The 24400-nt window shown below is 46.0% G+C and overlaps 1 protein-coding gene across 2 annotated transcripts in view; it reads left to right on the forward strand.

Moving 5' to 3' along the window:
- Window positions 1-24400, forward strand: part of LOC121570637 (phospholipid phosphatase-related protein type 5-like) — a 94082-nt gene that overhangs the window by 32657 nt on the left and 37025 nt on the right. For both annotated transcript variants that reach the window (XM_041882111.2, XM_041882113.2), the window contains exons 3-4: window positions 5919-6169; window positions 22548-22724. In XM_041882111.2, the coding sequence (XP_041738045.2) occupies window positions 5919-6169; window positions 22548-22724 (428 nt within the window). The remainder of the gene's footprint in view (window positions 1-5918; window positions 6170-22547; window positions 22725-24400) is intronic.

Consider the following 24400-nt stretch of genomic DNA (forward strand, 5'->3'; position numbering starts at 1 on the left):
GTGAACAGTAAATATTACACTCAAACAAGTTCAAAAAGAATAAAGACATTTCAAATGTCATATCATGTCTATTTACAGTGTTGTAACGATGGGCAAATAGTTAAAGTACAAAAGGGAAAATAAATCAACATAAACAATGGTTGTGTCTGTTCTTCACTGGTTGCCCTTTTCTTGTGGCAACAGGTCAGAAATCTTGCTTCTGTGATGGCACACTGTGGTATTTCACCCAATAGATATGGAAGTTTATCAAAATTGGATTTGTTTTCAAATTCTTTGTGGGTCTGTGAAATCTGAGGGCAATATGTGTCTCTAATATGGTCATACAGCTCAGTTTCCACCTCATTTTGTGGGCAGTGTGCACATAGCCGGTCTTCTCTTGAGAGCCAGGTCTGCCTACGGCGGCCTTTCTCAATAGCAAGGCTATGCTCACTGAGTTTGTACATAATCAAAGCTTTCCTTAAGTTTGGGTCAGTCACAGTGGTCAGGAATTCTTAATGCAGAGTCTCAATTTGGTGTTTGTCCCATTTTGTGAATTCTTGGTTGGTGAGCGGACCCCAGACCTCACAAACATAAAGGGCAATGGGTTCTATAACTGATTCAAGTATTTTTAGCCAGATCCTAATTGGTATGTCAAATTTTATGTTCCTTTTGATGGCATAGAAGGCCCTTCTTGCCTTGTCTCTCAGATCGTTCACAGCTTTGTGGAAGTTACCTGTGGCGCTGATGTTTAGGCCGAGGTATGTATCGTTTTTTGTGTGCTCTAGGGCAACGGTGTCTAGATGGAATTTGTATTTGTGGTCCTGGCAACTTGACCTTTTTTGGAACACCATTGTTTTTGTCTTACTGAGATTTACTGTCAGGACCCAGGTCTGACAGAATCTGTGCAGAGGATCTAGGTGCTGCTGCTCCTTGGTTGGGGACAGAAGCACCAGATCATCAGCAAACAGGAGACATTTTACTTCAGATTCTAGTAGGGTGAGGCCGGGTGCTGCAGACTGTTCTAGTGAACTCGTCAAGTCGTTAATATATATGTTGAAGAGGGTGGGGCTTAAGCTGCATCCCTGTTTCACCCCACGGCCCTGTGGAAAGAAATGTGTGTGTTTTTAACCGCACACTTGTTGTTTGTGTACATGGATTTTATAATGTCGTATGTTTTTCCCCCAACACCACTTTCCATCAATTTGTATAGCAGACCCTCATGCCAAATTGAGTCAAAAGCTTTTTTGAAGTCAACAAAGCAGGAGAAGACTTTGCCTTTGTTTTGGTTTGTTTGATTGTCAATTAGGGTGTGCAGGGTGAATACGTGATCTGTCGTACGGTAATTTGGTAAAAAGCCAATTTGACATTTGCTCAGTACATTGTTTTCGCTGAGGAAATGTACAAGTCTGTAGAGCACGGCGCTTGTAACGCCAGGGTAGTGGGTTCGATCCCCGGGACCACCCATACACAAAAAAATAAAAATAAAAATAATAATAATAATAATGTATGCACTCATGACTGTAAGTCGCTTTGGATAAAAGCGTCTGCTAAATGGCATATTATTATTATTATTATAATGCAGAGGATTTTCCCAAGGTTGCTGTTGACGCATATCCCACGGTAGTTATTGGGGTCAAATCTGTCTCCACTTTTGTGGATTGGGGTTATCAGTCCTTGTCTCTCTCTCTCTCTCTCTCTCTCTCTCTCTCTCTCTCAGCTGTCAAACCCTCCATTGACTGTAATATTTATTTAATGTTCTGAGCTTTCTGTTGCAGCTAATCCTCTCTTTTCTCACTGTACACAATATGTATGAATTAAAGGTTGCTTTAATTTACATCATCTAAAAACCACACAGGATGTTAAACGGATTACTTAGTATAACTGGACAACATTGTTTTAATAAGACTCTGACAGTAGGCCACTGCTGTTATGTTGATTTTACATTTTAGTTCTGCAGATCATGTCTGCCCCAGTAGCCAGCAGAAGCCACCACCGGCTGTACAGGTAAAGATGACGGAGCTCACTAGAGGGATTTGTGTCTGTCTGAGGATCTAAAGGCCTTTATCAAATGGGATCAGATGGGGGGGATACTACTTTCACCTAAGCCTCCCTAGCAGACTGCAGTGTGAAGGTGGGGGTCATTTCAACACAGGCCAAAGACAGCTGCCTGCAGAGCATTGTAGTGCACCAGCACTGCACCTCTTCAACCCATTACAGGTTAACAAAGACAGAGGTACTATATCACAGAGATATAGCATCCTTTTATTGTCTCTAGTTCTATAATGATACGGTCCTAGCTACACTGGAACCTTCTGATTGTGAGAGACAGTTAGTGGGGCTATATATGGGGAGGCTGGGTGGGTAAAGTCTGGATGAGCCATTGCACCTGCACCTTTGATCTCACACCAGAGCCTTTTCCTATTGCTGCAGTCTGATGCAGTGAAACCTCAGTTCCTCAGTCAGCCTCTACCCACCCAGCCTCTACCCACCTAGCCTCTACCCACACAGCCTCTACCCACACAACCTCTACCCATCCATTCTCTACCCATCCAGCCTCTACCCACCCAGCCTTTACCCATCCAGCCTCTACCCATCCATTCTCTACCCATCCAGACTCTACCCATCCAGACTCTACCCATCCAGCCTCTACCCATCCAGCCTCTACCCATCTAGCCTCTACCCATCCAGCCTCTACCCACCCAGCCTCTACCCACCCAGCCTCTACCCACCCAGCCTCTACCCACACAGCCTCTACCCATCTAGCCTCTACCCATCCAGCCTCTACCCATCCAGCCTCTACCCATCCAGCCTCTACTCATCCAGCCTCTACCCACCCAGCCTCTACTCATCCAGCCTCTACCCACCCAGCCTCTACTCATCCAGCCTCTACCCATCCATTCTCTACCCATCCAGACTCTACTCATCCAGCCTCTACCCACCCAGCCTCTACTCATCCAGCCTCTACCCATCCATTCTCTACCCATCCAGACTCTACTCATCCAGCCTCTACCCACCCAGCCTCTACCCACACAGCCTCTACCCATCTAGCCTCTACCCATCCAGCCTCTACCCATCCAGCCTCTACTCATCCAGCCTCTACCCACCCAGCCTCTACCCACCCAGCCTCTACTCATCCAGCCTCTACCCACCCAGCCTCTACCCATCCAGCCTCTACCCATCCAGCCTCTACCCACCCAGCCTCTACTCATCCAGACTCTACCCACCCAGCCTCCCCATACAGCACCAACCCACCACACACCACACCCAGATCACAGAAAATGGGATCAATTACTCTAAAAAGGGATGGTGAAGCTTTTGTTTTTTTGATTGAATATTGAACATGGGACATTTTATTACATTTATCTGCTTAATAAGAGTAGGATTTCCCCCGTCTAAGGAGCCAGCTAAGTAATTATTTCGCTAAACCCCATACTTTGCCTTTCCACAGACAGGCGACCGACCCGGCTTATTTGTGCTGCTGCTAAGTGGAACATTGTCAGGCTAATGACTTCTGAAATCTACTGCCAAATACTTACCTGAGTCTTACCTGAGTCTTACCTGAGTCTTACCTGAGTCTTATCTAGTGAGTCACTGTTGAAATAATCCATCTGACAGAAGTAAAAATCAGTCCGTCAGCATCTACTGTCACCCCCTCCTCTCCTCTCGTCTCTTCCCATCTCTTGTCTCACCCCCTCCTCTCATCTCTTCCCATCTCTTGTCTCACCCCCTCCTCTCGTCTCTTCCCATCTCTTGTCTCACCCCCTCCTCTCATCTCTTCCCATCTCTTGTCTCACCCCTCCTCTCATCTCTTCCCATCTCTTGTCTCACCCCCTCCTCTCGTCTCTTCCCATCTCTTGTCTCACCCCCTCCTCTCGTCTCTTCCCATCTCTTGTCTCACCCCCTCCTCTCATCTCATCCCATCTCTTGTCTCACCCCTCCTCTCATCTCATCCCATCTCTTGTCTCACCCCCTCCTCTCGTCTCATCCCATCTCTTGTCTCACCCCCTCCTCTCGTCTCATCCCATCTCTTGTCTCACCCCCCTTCCTCTCGTCTCATCTCTCCTTCCCTTTAATAAAGAATACAGAAGATGAGAAAGCAGTGACTGGAATGTAAAAACAAGGGAGAGGGAGACAAAACAGAATGCCACTCAACATTAATGAAACCTTTCGTCTCTGTTCCTCCAGCTAAGTGGGCTTCAAAGCTGAAAGTCACATTAAGATGCAGAGACACAGAGTCCGACTTCTGTGAGAGCACCAGCCTCTGTCATATGGACACATTAATACACGGCTAAAGAAACGGCTAAAGAAATGAGAGCATGGTACAGAGATAGCCTATGGGCCAATGCAGCAGTATGCCTTTTAACTTCCATTGTCAACTAAGTAAAAATACATAAAGCCGACAAATTAAACCAGTATAAAATATCCTGATGAAAAATTCTGGTTCTTTCAATCACATCAAATCAATCAACTGGGTTTGGCCTGAAGCTGTCTCCATTGAACTATATGTATCAACTAGCCTATTTTGGGTCCTCAGAGTTTCCCGGACCAGTGAGCTCGGGACAGACAGCTGTTTTTTTCCTTTATCTTATGACGTTTCCACTGGATATGGGAACATCAGATGTCTCTGTCTCTCTCTGTCTCTCTGTCTCTCTGTCTCTCTGTCTCTGTCTCTGTCTCTGTCTCTGTCTCTCTCTCTGTCTCTCTCTCTCTCTCTCTCTCTCTCTCTCTGTCTCTGTCTCTGTCTCTGTCTCTGTCTCTGTCTCTCTCTGTCTCTGTCTCTGTCTCTGTCTCTGTCTCTGTCTCTCTGTCTCTCTGTCTCTCTGTCTCTGTCTCTGTCTCTGTCTCTGTCTCTCTCTCTGTCTCTGTCTCTCTCTCTCTCTCTCTCTCTCTCTCTCTGTCTCTGTCTCTGTCTCTGTCTCTGTCTCTGTCTCTGTCTCTCTCTGTCTCTGTCTCTGTCTCTGTCTCTGTCTCTGTCTCTCTCTCTCTCTCTCTCTCTCTCTCTCTGCTTCTCTCTCTCTCTCTCTCTCTCTCTCTCTCTCTCTGTCTCTGTCTCTGTCTCTGTCTCTGTCTCTGTCTCTGTCTCTCGCTCGCTCGCTCTCTGTTTCTCTCTCTCTCTGTCTCTCTCTCTCACTCTCTCTGTCTCTCTCTGTCTCTCTGTCTCTCGCTCTCTCGCTCTCTCTCTTTCTCCAGGAGTATACAAGTTTAGCCTCTATCGCCCCCTTTATACAGGGTCCAGTTTTTCAAAAGTTATCTTTCTGGATTTCACCTATCGGATATTTCTATCCATTTAATCCTATCCGATAGGCAAAATCCAGATAACTTTTGAAAAACTGGACCCTGGCGTGTACACGTTCAGCCTCTAACCAGTGTATATCTCCCCCTCTATCCAGGCATCTACACGTTCAGCCTCTAACCAGTGTCTCTCTCCCCCTCTATCCAGGCATCTACACGTTCAGCCTCTAACCAGTGTCTCTCTCCCCCTCTATCCAGGCATCTACACGTTCAGCCTCTAACCAGTGTCTCTCTCCCCTCTATCCAGGCATCTACACGTTCAGCCTCTAACCAATGTCTCTCTCCCCCTCTATCCAGGCATCTACACGTTCAGCCTCTAACCAGTGTCTCTCTCCCCCTCTATCCAGGCATCTACACGTTCAGCCTCTAACCAGTGTCTCTCTCCCCCTCTATCCAGGCATCTACACGTTCAGCCTCTAACCAGTGTCTCTCTCCCCCTCTATCCAGGCATCTACACGTTCAGCCTCTAACCAGTGTCTCTCTCCCCCTCTATCCAGGCATCTACACGTTCAGCCTCTAACCAATGTCTCTCTCCCCCTCTATCCAGGCATCTACACGTTCAGCCTCTAACCAGTGTCTCTCTCCCCCTCTATCCAGGCATCTACACGTTCAGCCTCTAACCAGTGTCTCTCTCCCCCTCTATCCAGGCATCTACACGTTCGGCCTGTTCACCGTGGACATCTTTGTGAATGCCGGCCAGGTGGTGACGGGGAACCTGGCCCCCCACTTCCTGACGGTGTGTAAGCCCAACTACACGGCCCTGGGCTGCCAGAACGGCCTGCGCTACATCAGCCACCAGGAGGCCTGCACCGGGAACCAGGAGGATATCCTGCGAGCACGCAAAACCTTCCCCTCCAAAGAGGCCGCGCTCAGCGTCTATGCAGCCCTCTATCTTGCGGTGAGTAAGGAACTAAAGATTAGCAGGAACCAAAGATGTTAAGTGAGTTGGCTCTGTTACAACTACTAACTAACGGAACATAATAACTGGAGTAATGTTTCCGTACTGACGATGTGTGCAGAATAATAGTAGGCTTTATGACATTGCAGACATCCCTAAGGAAATCTGGAACATTCTATGAGGGACAGCCTTGATAACGGACCTTTAAAGACTGAGTTAGTAGGCCCAATAGATGCCTGTCTTGAATGGGCTGCTATTCAGCTGCTTCTTTGATGGCTATGATGAGATGTGGAGAACGCTGCGCAATATATCCTGTTAGTCTTTAAACCTCTATAATCCGTTTAATAATTCCTGTCAGATTGGGCTAGACTCTCGTTGTCTTGAAATCTTGTTTCGTATTTTGGACTCTGGATTGAAGTCGCTGCCTCATTGATCGAAGAGTGTCTGGTGGTGAGATGCAATTGGTTGAAGATTTCACATTAACCAGTAATTAACGTAAACACATTTAGCATCTCCACCCCTCCACGCACAAGCCGCTGATGTGAGCCTTTGGAACATCTACATTTAAAAAAGTATTATAAATCAATAAAAAATACACCATCACAATAATTGCATTATTTATTTTAGGCGGGTCTAAAGAAACATTATGATACGAAGAAAATGTATTTCAGAAGAACAGAATATGAGTTGGCCTACTGTATGTTATCTGGCTATGCTCCATGCCATAGGCTGTAGGCTTGTTCATTTAGCAGACAAGATATGCTTATAATCCTGTGCCATTCTTTTATATTATATGATTTTATATTAAGAAGAATACAATTCAACTTCAAATATAAATATATTTTTCCCATTCCGGAGGGGTGTGCATATGAAGTGGCTATGTTGAGTATAAAATTGATCAATTAGAGTTATTTGGTCACTTTAGTTGTGAATGATACAAACCTTAGAATGTCTTAGAAATGAAAACATATTATGGGCTGCATGGTGCGACTACAGGCTATTGATGATTTGAGAAAGTCACAAGAAAAGCTTGCGCTCTGTTCCTCGCCTCAGGCTACACACGCTTCTCTCTCATCAAGTGATCAGATTTTCACCCGTCAGACTATTCTAAATTTAATCTTGTCTTTACTAATATGTAAAATTAGTTTCGATTTAGAATGGTCCGTTGTCAAATGGGCAGGAACAGGGGCAGGGAGAAAAGGCTTGTCATCTGTATGCACTCGAATAGTGAATGAAGGCCGCTTTCCCGCCTGTTCGTTTTTCAATCATGCTACCCTGGTTATTTCACTCCGTGCATCAACCACTGTTTTAGGAGCATGCAGCCACTCGCTGTGCGACAGGTGATATTCTGCCCAATCTCTGTATGCCATGGGCTCTCCAACCCTGTTCCTGAAGCTACCCAGTGCTTAATTTGGGAAACCAAGTGAACTCTATTCGGGAACATTGATAGTAACTAAACATATGTATTTCATTAAACTGTTAACAGCACGTTCTAGAAAGGAATAAAGGAGAGAGAGAGAGGAGATGGAAACGCATGGTGGTGAGATATTCTGTATAGCTAAAGGTAATGTCACCCAATTAATTATGAAAATATAAAAAATGTCCTATTACTAGGCTATTCAAAATCAAATACAAATTCACTGTAATTGTACGTTAACTCTGTAAACCGCCCTGCATAATCAATGAACCAACAGCATGGCCTAGGCCTTCTCTCCCAGACTCATGGATATTTACATTTACGTCATTTAGCAGACGCTCTTATCCAGAGCGACTTACAGGAGCAATTAGGGTTAAGTGCCTTGCTCAAGGGCACATCGACAGATTTTTCACCTAGTCGGCTCGGGGATTAGAACCAGCGACCTTTCGGTTACTGGCACAACGCTCTTAACCACTAAGCTACCTGCCGAGTAGCCGAGAGTTTGGAGCGCGGCATAAGGTAACCAGTCCATCCAGTATGCATAATAATAATACAGTCCACATTCAAAGACGATTACTACAATCTGTTTAATTCTGGAGTACAGGCTAGACCCCTTACTTTAATGTTTTTCTGCCAGGTGTAACATGTGGTAGGCTATGTATTGTATAAAGGCACAATCATTTTCGATTGGATTTGCATTGATGTCAGAGTGGTTAGAGGGACAATAGAGCCCTGAGTACCTGGCCATTAGGACCTGATGGTTAGAGGGACAATAGAGCCCTGAGTACCAGGCCATTAGGACCTGATGGTTAGAGGGACAATAGAGCCCTGAGTACCAGGCCATTAGGACCTGATGGTTAGAGGGACAATAGAGCCCTGAGCACCAGGCCATTAGGACCTGATGGTTAGAGGGACAATAGAGCCCTGAGCACCAGGCCATTAGGACCTGATGGTTAGAGGGACAATAGAGCCCTGAGCACCAGGCCATTAGGACCTGATGGTTAGAGGGACAATAGAGCCCTGAGCACCAGGCCATTAGGACCTGATGGTTAGAGGGACAATAGAGCCCTGAGCACCAGGCCATTAGGACCTGATGGTTAGAGGGACAATAGAGCCCTGAGTATCAGGCCATTAGGACCTGATGGTTAGAGGGACAATAGAGCCATGAGTACCAGGCCATTAGGACCTGATGGTTAGAGGGACAATAGAGCCCTGAGTACCTGGTCATTAGGACCTGATGGTTAGAGGGACAATAGAGCCCTGAGCACCAGGCCATTAGGACCTGATGGTTAGAGGGACAATAGAGCCCTGAGCACCAGGCCATTAGGACCTGATGGTTAGAGGGACAATAGAGCCCTGAGCACCAGGCCATTAGGACCTGATGGTTAGAGGGACAATAGAGCCCTGAGTACCAGGCCATTAGGACCTGATGGTTAGAGGGACAATAGAGCCCTGAGTACCTGGCCATTAGGACCTGATGGTTAGAGGGACAATAGAGCCCTGAGTACCAGGCCATTAGGGACCTGATGGTTAGAGGGACAATAGAGCCCTGAGCACCAGGCCATTAGGACCTGATGGTTAGAGGGACAATAGAGCCCTGAGCACCAGGCCATTAGGAGCTGATGGTTAGAGGGACAATAGAGCCCTGAGTACCTGGCCATTAGCGACCTGAAGGTCGTTAGCGAGTTGGGTGCTACCAACGCATGTTCTGAGTGCATAAGAGGAGATTACCGAGACTCAACGGTCACGTGGAATTTTACTGAGTTCATTTACAGTCATTTAGCAGACACTCTTATCCAGAGCAATTTACAGTCAGTGAGTGCATACATTATTATTATTTATACTGGACCCCCGTGGGAATCAAACCCACAACCCTGGCGTTGCAAACGCCATTCTCTACCAACTGAGCTACATCCCTGCCCTACCCTGGACGACACTGGGCCAATTGTGCGCCGCCCCATGGGTCTCCTGGTCGCGGCCGGCTACGATAGAGCCTAGATTCGAACCAGGATCTCTAGTGGCACAGCTAGCGCTGCGATGCAGTGCCTTAGACCACTGCGCCACTCATGACTAATGACTGCCGGTGTGGTGGTAATATGGTCACCGCAACAGCCCTAGTAACGGTAGATAATATGGTAACGGTAGATATGGTAACTGTAGATAAAATGGTAACGGTAGCTATGGTAACTGTAGATAAAATGGTAACGGTAGCTATGGTAACTGTAGATAATATGGTAACGGTAGATATGGTAACTGTAGATAAAATGGTAACGGTAGCTATGGTAACTATAGATAATATGGTAACGGTAGCTATGGTAACTGTAGATAAAATGGTAACGGTAGCTATGGTAACTGTAGATAATATGGTAACGGTAGATATGGTAACTGTAGATAAAATGGTAACGGTAGCTATGGTAACTGTATATAAAATGGTAACGGTAGCTATGGTAACTGTAGATAATATGGTAACAGTAGATATGCGTATAGATGGACTTCTCCAAGTCTCTGAGCTGTTCTGCTGGAGTAGTATGTAGACTCGCATGACTAGCCTGCAGTAACCTGACTAGCCTGCAGTAGCCTGACTAGCCTGCACTAGCCTGCAGTAGCCTGACTAGCCTGCAGTAGCCTGACTAGCCTGCACTAGCCTGCAGTAGCCTGACTAGCCTGCAGTAGCCTGACTAGCCTGCAGTAGCCTGCAGTAGCCTGACTAGCCTGCAGTAGCCTGCAGTAGCCTGACTAGCCTGCAGTAGCCTGACTAGCCTGCAGTAGCCTGACTAGCCAGCAGTAGCCTGACTAGCCTGCAGTAGCCTGACTAGCCTGCAGTAGCCTGACTAGCCTGCAGTAGCCTGACTAGCCTGCAGTAGCCTGACTAGCCTGCAGTAGCCTGACTAGCCTGCAGTAGCCTGACTAGCCTGCAGTAGCCTGACTAGCCTGCAGTAGCCTGCAGTAGCCTGACTAGCCTGCAGTAGCCTGCAGTAGCCTGACTAGCCTGCAGTAGCCTGACTAGCCTGCAGTAGCCTGACTAGCCTGCAGTAGCCTGCAGTAGCCTGACTAGCCTGCAGTAGCCTGCAGTAGCCTGACCAGCCTGCAGTAGCCTGACTAGCCTGCAGTAGCCTGACTAGCCTGCAGTAGCCTGCAGTAGCCTGCAGTAGCCTGCAGTAGCCTGACAGCCTGCATAGCCTGACTAGCCTGCAGTAGCCTGCAGCCTGACTAGCCTGCAGTAGCCTGACTAGCCTGCAGTAGCCTGCAGTAGCCTGACTAGCCTGCAGTAGCCTGACTAGCCTGCAGTAGCCTGCAGTAGCCTGACTAGCCTGCAGTAGCCTGACTAGCCTGCAGTAGCCTGACTAGCCTGAGCCTGCAGTAGCCTGACTAGCCACATCCAGGCTCTGTCGCAGCCAGCCGCGACCAGGAGACTCATGGGCAGCGCACAATTGGCCTAGCGTTGTCCAGGGTAGGGGAGGGAATGGCCGGCAGGGATGTAGCTCAGTTGATAGAGCATGGCGTTTGCGACGCCAGGGTTGTGGGTTCAATTCCCATGGGGGACCAGTATAAAAAAAATGTATTCACTAACTGTAATTCGCTCTGGATAAGAGCGTCTGCTAAATGACTAAAATGTAAATGTAAAATGTAGCCTGCAGAAGCCTGACTAGCCTGCAGTAGCCTGACTAGCCAGTAGCCTGACTAGCCAGCAGTAGCCTGACTAGCCTGCAGTAGCCTGACTAGCCTGCAGTAGCCTGACTAGCCAGCAGTAGCCTGACTAGCCAGCAGTAGCCTGACTAGCCTGCAGTAGCCTGACTAGCCTGCAGTAGCCTGCAGTAGCCTGACTAGCCTGCAGTAGCCTGCAGTAGCCTGACTAGCCTGCAGTAGCCTGACTAGCCTGCAGTAGCCTGACTAGCCTGCAGTAGCCTGCAGTAGCCTGACTAGCCTGCAGTAGCCTGACTAGCCTGCAGTAGCCTGACTAGCCTGCAGTAGCCTGCAGTAGCCTGACTAGCCTGCAGTAGCCTGCAGTAGCCTGACTAGCCTGCAGTAGCCTGACTAGCCTGCAGTAGCCTGCAGTAGCCTGACTAGCCTGCAGTAGCCGGACTAGCCTGCAGTAGCCTGCAGTAGCCTGACTAGCCTGCAGTAGCCTGACTAGCCTGCAGTAGCCTGCAGTAGCCTGACTAGCCTGCAGTAGCCTGACTAGCCTGCAGTAGCCTGACTAGCCTGCAGTAGCCTGACTAGCCTGCAGTAGCCTGACTAGCCACATCCAGGCTCTGTCGCAGCCGGCCGCGACCAGGAGACTCATGGGCAGCGCACAATTGGCCTAGCGTTGTCCAGGGTAGGGGAGGGAATGGCCGGCAGGGATGTAGCTCAGTTGATAGAGCATGGCGTTTGCGACGCCAGGGTTGTGGGTTCAATTCCCATGGGGGACCAGTATAAAAAAATTTATTCACTAACTGTAAGTCGCTCTGGATAAGAGCGTCTGCTAAATGACTAAAATGTAAATGTAAAATGTAGCCTGCAGAAGCCTGACTAGCCTGCAGTAGCCTGACTAGCCAGCAGTAGCCTGACTAGCCTGCAGTAGCCTGACTAGCCAGCAGTAGCCTGACTAGCCTGCAGTAGCCTGACTAGCCTGCAGTAGCCTGACTAGCCTGCAGTAGCCTGACTAGCCTGCAGTAGCCTGACTAGCCTGACTTGATCTCCCCTGGCTGCCTGCGTTTGGAATCCAGATGAGCAGACAGGCAGACAGGCAGACAGAAAGACAGACAGGCAGGCAGGCAGGCAGGCAGGCAGACAGCTAGACAGGCAGTTGCAGGCAGGAAGGTGCAGGCAGGCAGCTAGAGCGGCAGGCAGGTAGGCAGACAGCTAGACAGGCAGGTGCAGGCAGGCAGGCAGACAGCTAGGCAGGCAGGTGCAGGCAGGCAGCTAGACAGACAGGCAGTCAGACAGCTAGACAGCTAGAAAGCTAGACAGGCAGGCAGGTGCAGGCAGGCAGGCAGCTAGAGCGGCAGGCAGGTAGGCAGGCAGGTGCAGGCAGACAGCTAGACAGACAGACAGGTGCAGGTAGACAGACAGCTAGACAGGCAGGCAGGCAGGCATGCAGACAGCTAGACAGGCAGGTGCAGGCAGGCAGACAGTTAGACAGGCAGGTGCAGGCAGGCAGGCCGACAGCTAGACAGACAGGTGCAGGCAGGCAGACAGCTAGACAGGCAGGCAGGCAGGCAGGCATGCAGACAGCTAGACAGGCAGGCAAGGACATTTGATTTTTTATTTGAAGGCACACTTAACCAGCATGGCTACCACAGCATTCTGCAGCGATACGCCATCCCATCTGGTTTGCGCTTAGTGGGACTATCATTTGTTTTTCAACAGGACAATGACCCAAAACACACCTACAGGCTGTGTAAGGGCTATTTGACCAATAAGGAAAGTGATGGAGTGCTGCATCAGATGATCTGGCCTCCACAATCACCCGACCTCAACCCAATTGAGTTGGTTTGGGATGAGTTGAACCGCAGAGTGAAGGAAAAGCAGCCAACAAGTGCTCAGCATATATGGGAAGTTCAAGACTGTTGGAAAAGCATTCCTCATGAAGCTGGTTGAGAGAATACCAATAGTGTGCAAAGCTGTCATCAAGGCAAAGGGTGGCTACTTTGAAGAATATAAAATATAAAATATATTTTGATTTGTTTAACACTTTTCTGGTTACTACATGATTCCATATGTGTTATTTCATAGTTTTGATGTCTTCACTATTATTCTACAATGTAGAAAATAGTAAAAATAAAGAAAAACCGTTGAATGAGTAGGTGTGTCCAAACTTTTGACTGGTACTGTACATTATGAGATTATTATGGATAAGAGCGATATTATTTGTTTTTGTTAAATGGCAGCCAAGCATCCATCATCATATCACCAGAATAAAACCCTTGAGATTTAATGGAAAGGAGCATCAAGCTCATCACCTTGCACATTCACCACCCTGTAAGGTTTATCATAACTGATTTAATCTATAGCCTAATAAACTGCATGCTCCATTTGCTCTGTTCCGGCCATTATTATGAGCCTCCACTGTGGTTATTATATAAATAATTTCTCGCATAATTAATTTTACCAACACAAAAAGATCCCACCATGTAGAACGAACAAATTCATTGTTTTGTAGCGGTTAGGGGTTATTAGCATGCTATCTTAAAGAAGATTGTTTTGTAGCAGTTAGCGGTATTAGCATGCTACCGTAAAGCACATTGTTTTTTTAGTGGTTAGTGGTTAGCATGCTCATTTAAAGCACATTGTTTGTTAGCAGTTAGCATGCTATTGTAAAGCACATTGTTTATTTGCAGTAAGCTCCAGTTAGCTTGCAACATTCAAACACATCGTTTGTTAGCGGTTAGCATGCTACTGCAAAGCTTGGTGCATGCTAGTATAAAACAAATGTACTACTATAAAACAACACATTTCACTGCACCTATATCCGGTGTTTGTGACAATACATATTTTTTTTAAGCAGCACTCTGGAGATTGGGGATGATACATTATCACAGGCTGCTGGTGACATTATCACATGCTGCTGTAACATTATCACAGGCTGATGGTAACATTATCACAGGCTGCTGGTACCATTATCACAGGCTGATGGTAACATTATCACAGGCTGATGGTAACATTATCACAGGCTGCTGTAATATTATCACAGGCTGCTGTAACATTATCACAGGCTGCTGTAACATTATCACAGGCTGCTGTAACATTATCACAGGCTGCTGGTAACATTATCACAGGCTGCTGGTAACATTATCACAGGCTGCTGTAACATTATCACAGGCTGCTGGTAACATTATCACAGGCTGCTGGTAACATTATCACAGGCTGCTGGTAACATTATCACAGGCTGCTGTAATATTATCACAGGCTGCTGTAACATTATCACAGGCTGCTGGTAACAGCCTTGGTTTCTCAAATGACTGCCTCGCCTGGTTCACCAACTACTTCCCAGATAGAGTTCAATGTGTCAAATCGGAGGGCCTGTTGTCTGGACCTCTGGCAGTCTCTATGGGGGTGCCACAGGGTTCAATTCTTGGGCCGACTCTTTTCTCCGTGTATATCAATGATGTCGCTCTTGCTGCTGGTGACTCTCAGATCCACCTCTACGCAGACGACACCATTTTGTATACATCTGGCCCTTCATTGGACACTGTGTTAACAAACCTCCAAACGAGCTTCAATGCCATACAACACTCCTTCAGTAGCATCCAACTGCTCTTAAACACTAGTAAAACTAAATGCATGCTCTTCAATCGAACGCTGCTGGCACCCGCCCACCCGACTAGAATCACTACTCTCGACGGGTCTGACCTAGAGTATGTGGACAACTACAAATACCTAGGTGTCTGGTTAGACTGTAAACTCTCCTTCCAGACTCACATTAAGAATCTCCAATCCAAAGTTAAATCTAGAATCGGCTTCCTATTTCGCAACAAAGCCTCCTTCACTCATGCTGCCAAACATGCCCTCGTAAAACTGACTATCCTACCGATCCTTGACTTCGGCGATGTCATTTACAAAATAGTCTCCAACACTCTACTCAGCAAATTGGATGTAGTCTATCACAGTGCCATCCGTTTTGTCTCCAAAGCCCCATACACTACCCACCACTGTGACCTGTACGCTCTTGTTGGCTGGTCCTCACTACATGTTCGTCGTCAAACCCACTGGCTCCAGGCCATCTATAAATCACTGCTAGGCAAATCCCCGCCTTATCTTAGCTCATTGGTCACCATAGCAGCACCCACCCGTAGTCTGCGCTCCAGTAGGTATATCTCACTGGTCATCCCCAAAGCCAACACCTCCTTTGGCCGCCATTCCTTCCAGTTCTCTGCTGCCAATGACTGGAACGAATTGCAAAAATCTCTGAAGCTGGAGACTCTTATCTCCCTCACTAACTTTAAGCATCAGTTGTCAGAGCACCTTACCGATCACTGCACCTGTACACAGCCCATCTGAAATTAGCCCACCCAACTACCTCATCCCTATATTGTTATTTATTTTGCTCTTTTGCACCCCAGTATCTCTATTTGCACATAATCTCTTGCACATCTAGCATTCCAGTGTTAATACTAATTGTAATTATTTTGCACTATAGCCTATTTATTGCCTTACCTCCATAACTTGCTACATTTGCACACACTGTATACAGTGGGGAGAACAAGTATTTGATACACTGCCAATTTTGCAGGTTTTCCTACTTACAAAGCATGTAGAGGTCTGTCATTTTTATCATAGGTACACTTCAACTGTGAGAGACGGAATCTAAAACAAAAATCCAGAAAATCACATTGTATGATTTTTAAGTAATTCATTTGCATTTTATTGCATGACATAAGTATTTGATACATCAGAAAAGCAGAACTTAATATTTGGTACAGAAACCTTTGTTTGCAATTACAGAGATCATACGTTTCCTGTAGGTCTTGACCATGTTTGCACACACTGCAGCAGGGATTTTGGCCCACTCCTCCATACAGACCTTCTCCAGATCCTTCAGGTTTCGGGGCTGTCGCTGGGCAATACGGACTTTCAGCTCCCTCCAAAGATTTTCTATTGGGTTCAGGTCTGGAGACTGGCTAGGCCACTCCAGGACCTTGAGATACTTCTTACGGAGCCACTCCTTAGTTGCCCTGGCTGTGTGTTTCGGGTCGTTGTCATGCTGGAAGACCCAGCCAAGACCCATCTTCAATGCTCTTACTGAGGGAAGGAGGTTGTTGGCCAAGATCTCGCGATACATGGCCCCATCCATCCTCCCCTCAATACGGTGCAGTCGTCCTGTCCCCTTTGCAGAAAAGCATCCCCAAAGAATGATGTTTCCACCTCCATGCTTCACGGTTGGGATGGTGTTCTTGGGGTTGTACTCATCCTTCTTCTTCCTCCAAACACGGCGAGTGGAGTTTAGACCAAAAAGCTCTATTTTTTTTTCATCAGACCACATGACCATCTCCCATTCCTCCTCTGGATCATCCAGATGGTCATTGGCAAACGTCAGACGGGCCTGGACATGGGCTGGCTTGAGCAGGGGGACCTTGCGTGCGCTGCAGCATTTTAATCCATGACAGCGTAGTGTGTTACTAATGGTTTTCTTTGAGACTGTGGTCCCAGCTCTCTTCAGGTCATTGACCAGGTCCTGCTGTGTAGTTCTGGCTGATCCCTCACCTTCCTCATGATCATTGATGCCCCACGAGGTGAGATCTTGCATGGAGCCCCAGACCGAGGGTGATTGACCGTCATCTTGAACTTCTTCCATTTTCTAATAATTGCGCCAACAGTTGTTGCCTTCTCACCAAGCTGCTTGCCTATTGTCCTGTAGCCCATCCCAGCCTTGTGCAGGTCAACAATGTTATCCCTGATGTCCTTACACAGCTCTCTGGTCTTGGCCATTGTGGAGAAGTTGGAGTCTGTTTGATTGAGTGTGTGGACAGGTGTCTTTTATACAGGTAACGAGTTCAAACAGGTGCAGTTAATACAGGTAATGAGTGGAGAACAGGAGGGCTTCTTAAAGAAAAACTAAACGGTCTGTGAGAGCCGGAATTCTTACTGGTTGGTAGGTGATCAAATACTTATGTCATGCAATAAAATGCAAATGAATTACTTAAAAATCATACAATGTGATTTTCTGGATTTTTGTTTTAGATTCCGTCTCTCACAGTTGAAGTGTACCTATGATAAAAATTACAGACCTCTACATGCTTTGTAAGTAGGAAAACCTGCAAAATCGGCAGTGTATCAAATACTTGTTCTCCCCACTGTATATATTTTCTGTTGTATCTTTTGACTTTATGTTTTTTTACCCCATATATAACTCTGTGTTGTTGTTTTTATCGCACTGCTTTGCTTTATCTTGGCCAGGTCGCAGTTGTAAATGAGAACTTGTTCTCAACTGGCTTTCCTGGTTAAATAAAGGTGGAAAAAAAGAAATAAAAAAATATCACAGGCTGCTGCTAGCTAGTTTTTGGAGAGGGGTAGAGCGTGGTCATGTTTGATTCGTTTTTGACAACTCATAAGCCGTGGCCCCTGGGAGGGACTGTGAACCCTTGACCTGAGTAGGATAAAGTTTCCCTCCACACACACACACACACACACACACACACACACACACACACACACACACACACACACACACACACACACACACACACACACACACACACATCACCCCCAACACCATCACCTCCACCATCACCTCCATCATCACCCCCACCACCATCACCACCAACAACCACTTAAAAGGAAGCTATTCCCAAACCTTTCATAACAAAGCCATCACCTACAGAGAGATGAACTTGGAGAAGAGTCCCCTAAGTAAGCTGGTCCTGGGGCTCTGTTCACAAACACAAACAGACCCCACAGAGCCCCAGGACAACAACAACAACACAATTAGACCCAACCAAATCATGAGAAAACAAAAAGATAATTACTTGACACATTGGAAAGAATTAACAAAAAAAAGAGAGCAAACTAGAATGCTATTTGGTTCTAAACAGAGAGTACACAGTGGCAGAATACCTGATCACTGTGACTGACCCAAACTTAAGGAAAGCTGGAAAGGCCGCCGTAGGCAGACCTGGCTCTCAAGAGAAGACAGGCTATGTGCACACTGCCCACAAAATGATTTGGAAACTGAGCTGCACATCCTAACTTCCTGCCAAATGTATGACCATATTAGAGACACATATTTCCCTCAGATTACAGCGATCCACAAAGAATTTGAAAACAAACCCATTTTTGATAAACTCCCATATCTACTGGGTGAAATACCACAGTGTGCCATCACAGCAGCAAGATTTGTTGCCACAAGAAAAGGGCAACCAGTGAAGAACAAACACCATTGTAAATACCACCCATATTTATGTTTATTTATTTTCCCATTTGTACTTTAACTATTTGCACATTGTTACAACACTGTATATATATATAAAATATGACATTTGAAATGTCTTTATTCTTTTGAAACTTCTGAGTGTAATGTTTACTGTTAATATTTATTGTTTATTTCACTTATGTTTACTATCTACTTCACTTGCTTTGGCAATGTTAACATATGATTCCCATGCCAATAAAGCCCTTAAATTGAAATGAATTGAATTGAGAGACTGAGAGAGAGATTATCACCCTGATCCTTGAGGGAATACACTCTCTCTCTCTCTCTCTCTCTCTCTCTCTCTCTCTCTCTCTCTCTCTCTCTCTCTCTCTCTCTCTCTCTCTCTCTCTCTCTCTCTCTCTCTCTCTCTCTCTCTCTCTCTCTCTCTCTCTCTCTCTCTCTCTCTCTCTCTCTCTCTCTCTCTCTCTCTCTCTCTCTCTCTCTCTCTCTCACCCCCACCCCCACCCCCACCCCCACACGTCAATCTCTCACTCTGTGTCTCTCCCTCTCAGGCAGAGCAGGGGAACAGAGCGGTGACAGTTAGTTAGAGAACCCATCCACCAACAGCCCTACACATGAGGAATAGAGACCCAGCTCCATGCAGCCCTCCCTCCGGGCACAAACTGGTTGAATCAACGTTGTTTCAACGTAATCTGTCAACGTATTGTGTCGTAAACTGTTGTTTTGAGGGTAACATTTCAACCGCAGGATTATGTCATCATGGTAATCATATTTCAACATACACTACATGGACAAAAGTATTTGGACACCTGCTCGTCGAACATCTCATTCCAACATCATGGGCGTTAATATGGAGTTGGTCCCACCCTTTGCTGCTATAACAGCCTCAACTCTTCTGGGAAGGCTTTCCACTAGATGTTGGAACATTGCTGCGGGGACTTGCTTCCATTCAGCCACAAGAGCATTAGTGAGGTCGGGCACTGATGTTGGGCAACTAGGCCTGGCTCGCAGTCGGCGTTCCAATTCAGGGCTCTGTGCAGGCCAGTCAAGTTCTTCCACATCGATCTCGACAAACCATTTCTGTATGGACCTCGCTTTGTGCACGCGGTCATTGTCATGCTGAAACAGGAAAGGGCCTTCCACAAACTTTTGCCACAAATTTGGAAGCACAGAATCGTCTAGAAAATGTCATTGTATGCTGTAGCATTAGGATTTCCCTTCACTGGAACTAAGGGGCCTAGCCCAAACCATGAAAATCAGCCCCAGACCATTATTCCTCCTCCACCAAACCTTATAGTTGGCACGATGCATTCGGGCAGGTAGTGTTCTCGTGGCATCCGCCAAACCCAGATTAGTCCGTCGGACTGCCAGATGATTCATCACTGCAGAGGATGCGTTTCCACTCCTCCAGAGTCCAATGGCGGTGAGCTTTACACCACTCCAGCCGACGCTTGGCATTGCGCATGGTAATCTTATGCTTGTGTGCGGCTGCTCGGCCATGGAAACCCATTTCATGAAGCTCCCGACAAACAGTTATCGTGCTGACATTGCTTCCAGAGGCAGTTTGAGGCTGAATCCACAAATTTGAAGGGGTGTCCACATACTTTTGTATATAGTGTAGACAAACCTTGTATACAATATGTTGAATTTGTACCTTTAAAACAACGTCAGATCTTCAACGTAATATCCAATATCAGAAAAAAATACAATAGACTTGGTATCACCTTCTACTGGAGAGTTGATCTTTCTACAACACCTCCTACTGGAGATGAATCATTTAAATGTTGCATTCATGTCTCCATCTCAACCAAATATCGAAATTATAGAATAGGACTAAATCAAATTAAACTTTATTTAAAGTGCATTTAAAAGTTTGATTTGATTTAGTCCTATTCTTTAACTTTGATGGTTGAAATGGAGACATGAATCAAACATATCAATTATTAATTTGTAGACAAACTGGAATTAAAAGTCAGACTAAGTAAGTGGCACAGATGGAACTATCCAAGCGGAAGATAAATCTTCTTTTGAAATGTTGATATTTGGTTGCCTTGACAACCAAACACAATTCAACATCACTTTTGAAATACAATAAGTAGCTTATTGACTTATATACAAGTGAACATATTATATGATGGATTCACATCTCCAACTCGAGCAAAAATACAAGTTGAAGAATGTCTCAGATGTACTATATCTCCCTTGACCTTAAAATGAGTAACACAGCCATGGCCACATTTTGAGATTACTGTAACTATACATGTATTCTTATGTAATCATGTGAAGTGCGCGTGTTTTCAAGATAGCATGCATAATGTCGTAGCAGGTCTGTGGAGATCGCTGTAATAATCTGCACAGAATCTCGAACGGCATTGATGATTTTCACCATGTACTTTTAATGTAATCTCAACTGCAATCCAGGTCATTTGGTTGTGCTATTAGATGAAGCACAGTGATATTATATTCATCTGTCGTATAATTAAACAACATATCTGATATTTTATTCCTATTTGAACTTTGCTTTTAAATGGCTGAAAGCTCAGTGACATGAGGGTGACAACTAAACCAAAAATCAGACATTGTTTTTCCATTGGAATTTGGTTCTGCTTTTAGATGGTTGAAAGCATAGTTATAGCACATGGGAAATTCAACTACATTTTGGCTGTCTTTTTGAGTGAGTGAATAAAGTGCATTCGGAAAGTATTCAGACCCCTTTGACTTTTTCCACATTTTGTTACGTTACAGCCTTATTATAAAATGGATTAAATAAATAAAAATCCTCATCAGTCTACACGCAATACCCCATAATGACAAAGTGAAAACAGGTTTTTAGAAATACCTTATTTACGTAAGTATTCAGACCCTTTGCTATGACACTCGAAATTGAGCTCAGGTGCATCCTGTTTCCATTGATCATCCTTGAGATGCTTCTACAACTTGATTGGAGTCCACCTGTGGTAAATTCAATTGATTGGACATGATTTGGAAAGGCACACACCTGTCTACATAAGGTCCCACAGTTGACAGTGCATGTCAGAGCAAAAACCAAGCCATGAGGTCAAAGGAATTGTCCATAGAGCTCCGAGACAGGATTGTGTCGAGGCACAGATCTGGGGAAGGGTACCAAAGGATTCTCTGGTCTGATGAAACCAAGATTGAACTCTTTGGCCTGAATGCCAAGTGTCGCGTCTGGACGAAACCTAGCACCATCCCTACGGTGAAGCATGGTGGTGGCAGCATCATGCTGTGGGGATGTTTTTCAGCGGCAGGGACTGGGAGACTAGTCAGGATCGAGGGAAAGATGAACGGAGCAAAGTACAGAGTGATCCTTGACGAAAACCTGCTCCAGAACGCTCAGGACCTCAGACTGGGGCGAAGGTTCACCTTCCAACAGGAAAACAACCCTAAGTACACAACCAAGACAACGCAGGAGTGGCTTCGGGACAAGTCTCTGAATGTCCTTGAGTGACCTGAAAATAGCTGTGCAGCGACGCTCCCCATCCAACCTGACAGAGCTTGAGAGGATCTGTAGAAAAGAATGGGAGAAACTCCCCAAATACAGGTGTGCCAAGCTTGTAGCGTCATACCCAAGAAGACTCTATGCTGTAATCGCTGCCAAAGGTGCTTCAACAAAGTACTGAGTAAACAGTCTGAATTCTTATGCAAATGTGATATTTCCTTGTATTTTTATTTTTTGCTTTGTCATTACGGGATATTGTGTGTAGATTGATGAGGGACATTTTTTTATTTAATCCATTTTAGAATAAGGCTGTAACGTAACAAAATGTGGAAAAAGTCAAGGGGTCTGAATACTTTCCGAATGTACTGTATAGGTTGTAATCTCATTGATCAACGTCTCAACCAAATATTAACCAATTATCCACGTTGAAATGACGTGGTGTGCCCAGTGGGATGTACCACTCAATATAGTATTGGCATTCTGAAGAGGGACTATGTTGTCTGTGGTCTATTTACTCTAAAATATGACACCAATGCCTTTTCCTCTGAGTACAATGAAGATGACATTTGTATTTATTTTCTTACTAACTTAATAGATGAGATCAACAGGGATGTGAGGAGATAACAGTATGTTCATTACTATCTTCTAGAGTTACATCACGTGTACAGTGGAAGCCGAAGGGACGCGGCTAGCCAAACCTGTGCTGTCCCTGGGTCTGATGTGTCTGGCCTTCCTCACGGGACTCAACAGAGTGGCCGAGTACCGGAACCACTGGTCTGACGTCATCGCTGGATTCATCATAGGAGTGGCCATCGCCACTTTCCTGGTAAGAACCTGTCCTGCAGCTGCATCACAAACCTCACAATGTACGGTGTGCTAATTAGGACAGCCTCGTTCACCAACTCCTAGTGATTCTGATGCTGTCGTAATTTGGACACCGCACCATTGGGTTGTAGAACCTGGATCAGCATCACCTATGGTTGTGTCCAAAAATGGCAGCCAATTCCCCTGGTGGTGGTCCACCTGGGGATCCCTCAAGGCTTGGTCCTAGGGCCTCTACTGTCTTGTATCTACAAAGACTGAGCATTCACTTTTAACGCTAATGACACTCAGCTGTATGTCTCCACAAACACTGACACTGACAATGCCACTGCACTCCTGGTCAGCTGCCTGCAGGACATCAAATGCAGTTGAGTTTCCTGCAGTTAAACTGCAGACACAGGTGGTGCTGATTGGCACTGGCTCCATAAGTAACAACAACAGCAGCTACAGGTGTCACGGTGCTCCCCTCCAGGGAGGTTCTCAACCTGGGTGGGATATTTGACAGTCAGTTCTCGTTTGAGGCCAACATCAAAAGTGTGACCAAAGTTGTATTTTTCCATCTGCGGAACATTGCCTGGTTATGACCTATGCTGTTACAGCCTGCAGCTGAGCGACTCATCCACGCCTTTACAAGGGGATTGCGAAAGTATTCACCCCCTTTGGCATTTTTCCTATTTTGTTGCCTTACAACCTGGAATTAAAATGGATTTTTTTGGGGGTGTGTATCATTTGATTTACATAACATGTCTACTACTTTGAAGATGCAATTTTTTCAAAATTTTTATTGTGAAACAAACAAGAAATAAGGCAAAAAAAACAGAATTTGAGCGTGCATAACTATTCACCCCCCAAAGTCAATACTTTGTAGAGCCACCTTTTGCAGCAATTACAGCTGCAAGTCTCTTGGGGTATGTCTCTATAAGCTTGGCACATCTAGCCACTGGGATTTTTGCCCATTCTTCAAGGCAAAATTGCTCCAGCTCCTTCAAGTTGGATGGGTTCCGCTGGTGTACAGCAATCTTTAAGTCATACCACAGATTCTCAATTGGATTGAGGTCTGGGCTTTGACTAGGCCATTCCAAGACATTTAAATGTTTCCCCTTAAACCACTCGAGTGTTGCTTTAGCATTATGCTTAGGGTCATTGTCCTGCTGGAAGGTGAACCTCCGTCCCAGTCTCAAATCTCAGGTTTCCCTCAAGAATTTCATTGTATTTAGCACCATCCATCATTCCTTCAATTCTGACCAGTTTCCCAGTCCCTGCCGATGAAAAACATCCCCACAGCATGATGCTGCCAACACCATGCTTCACTGTGGGGATGGTGTTCTCGGGGTGATGAGAGGTGTTGGGTTTGCGCCAGACATAGCGTTTTCCATGATGGCCAAAAAGCTCAATTTTAGTCTCATCTGTCCAGAGTACCTTCTTCCATATGTTTGGGGAGTCTCCCACACCAAACGTGTTTACTTATTTTTTTCTTTAAGCAATGGCTTTTTTTCTGGGCACTCTTCCGTAAAACCCAGCTCTGTGGAGTGTACGGCTTAATGTGGTCCTATGGACAGATACTCCAATCTCCGCTGTGGAGCTTTGCAGCTCCTTCAGGGTTATCTTTGGTCTCTTTGTTGCCTCTCTGATTAATGCCTTCCTTGCCTGGTCCGTGAGTTTTAGTGGGCGGCCCTCTCT

The sequence above is a fragment of the Coregonus clupeaformis genome, chromosome 7, assembly GCF_020615455.1.
Source record: "Coregonus clupeaformis isolate EN_2021a chromosome 7, ASM2061545v1, whole genome shotgun sequence".
In the NCBI taxonomy this organism is placed as follows: domain Eukaryota; kingdom Metazoa; phylum Chordata; class Actinopteri; order Salmoniformes; family Salmonidae; genus Coregonus; species Coregonus clupeaformis.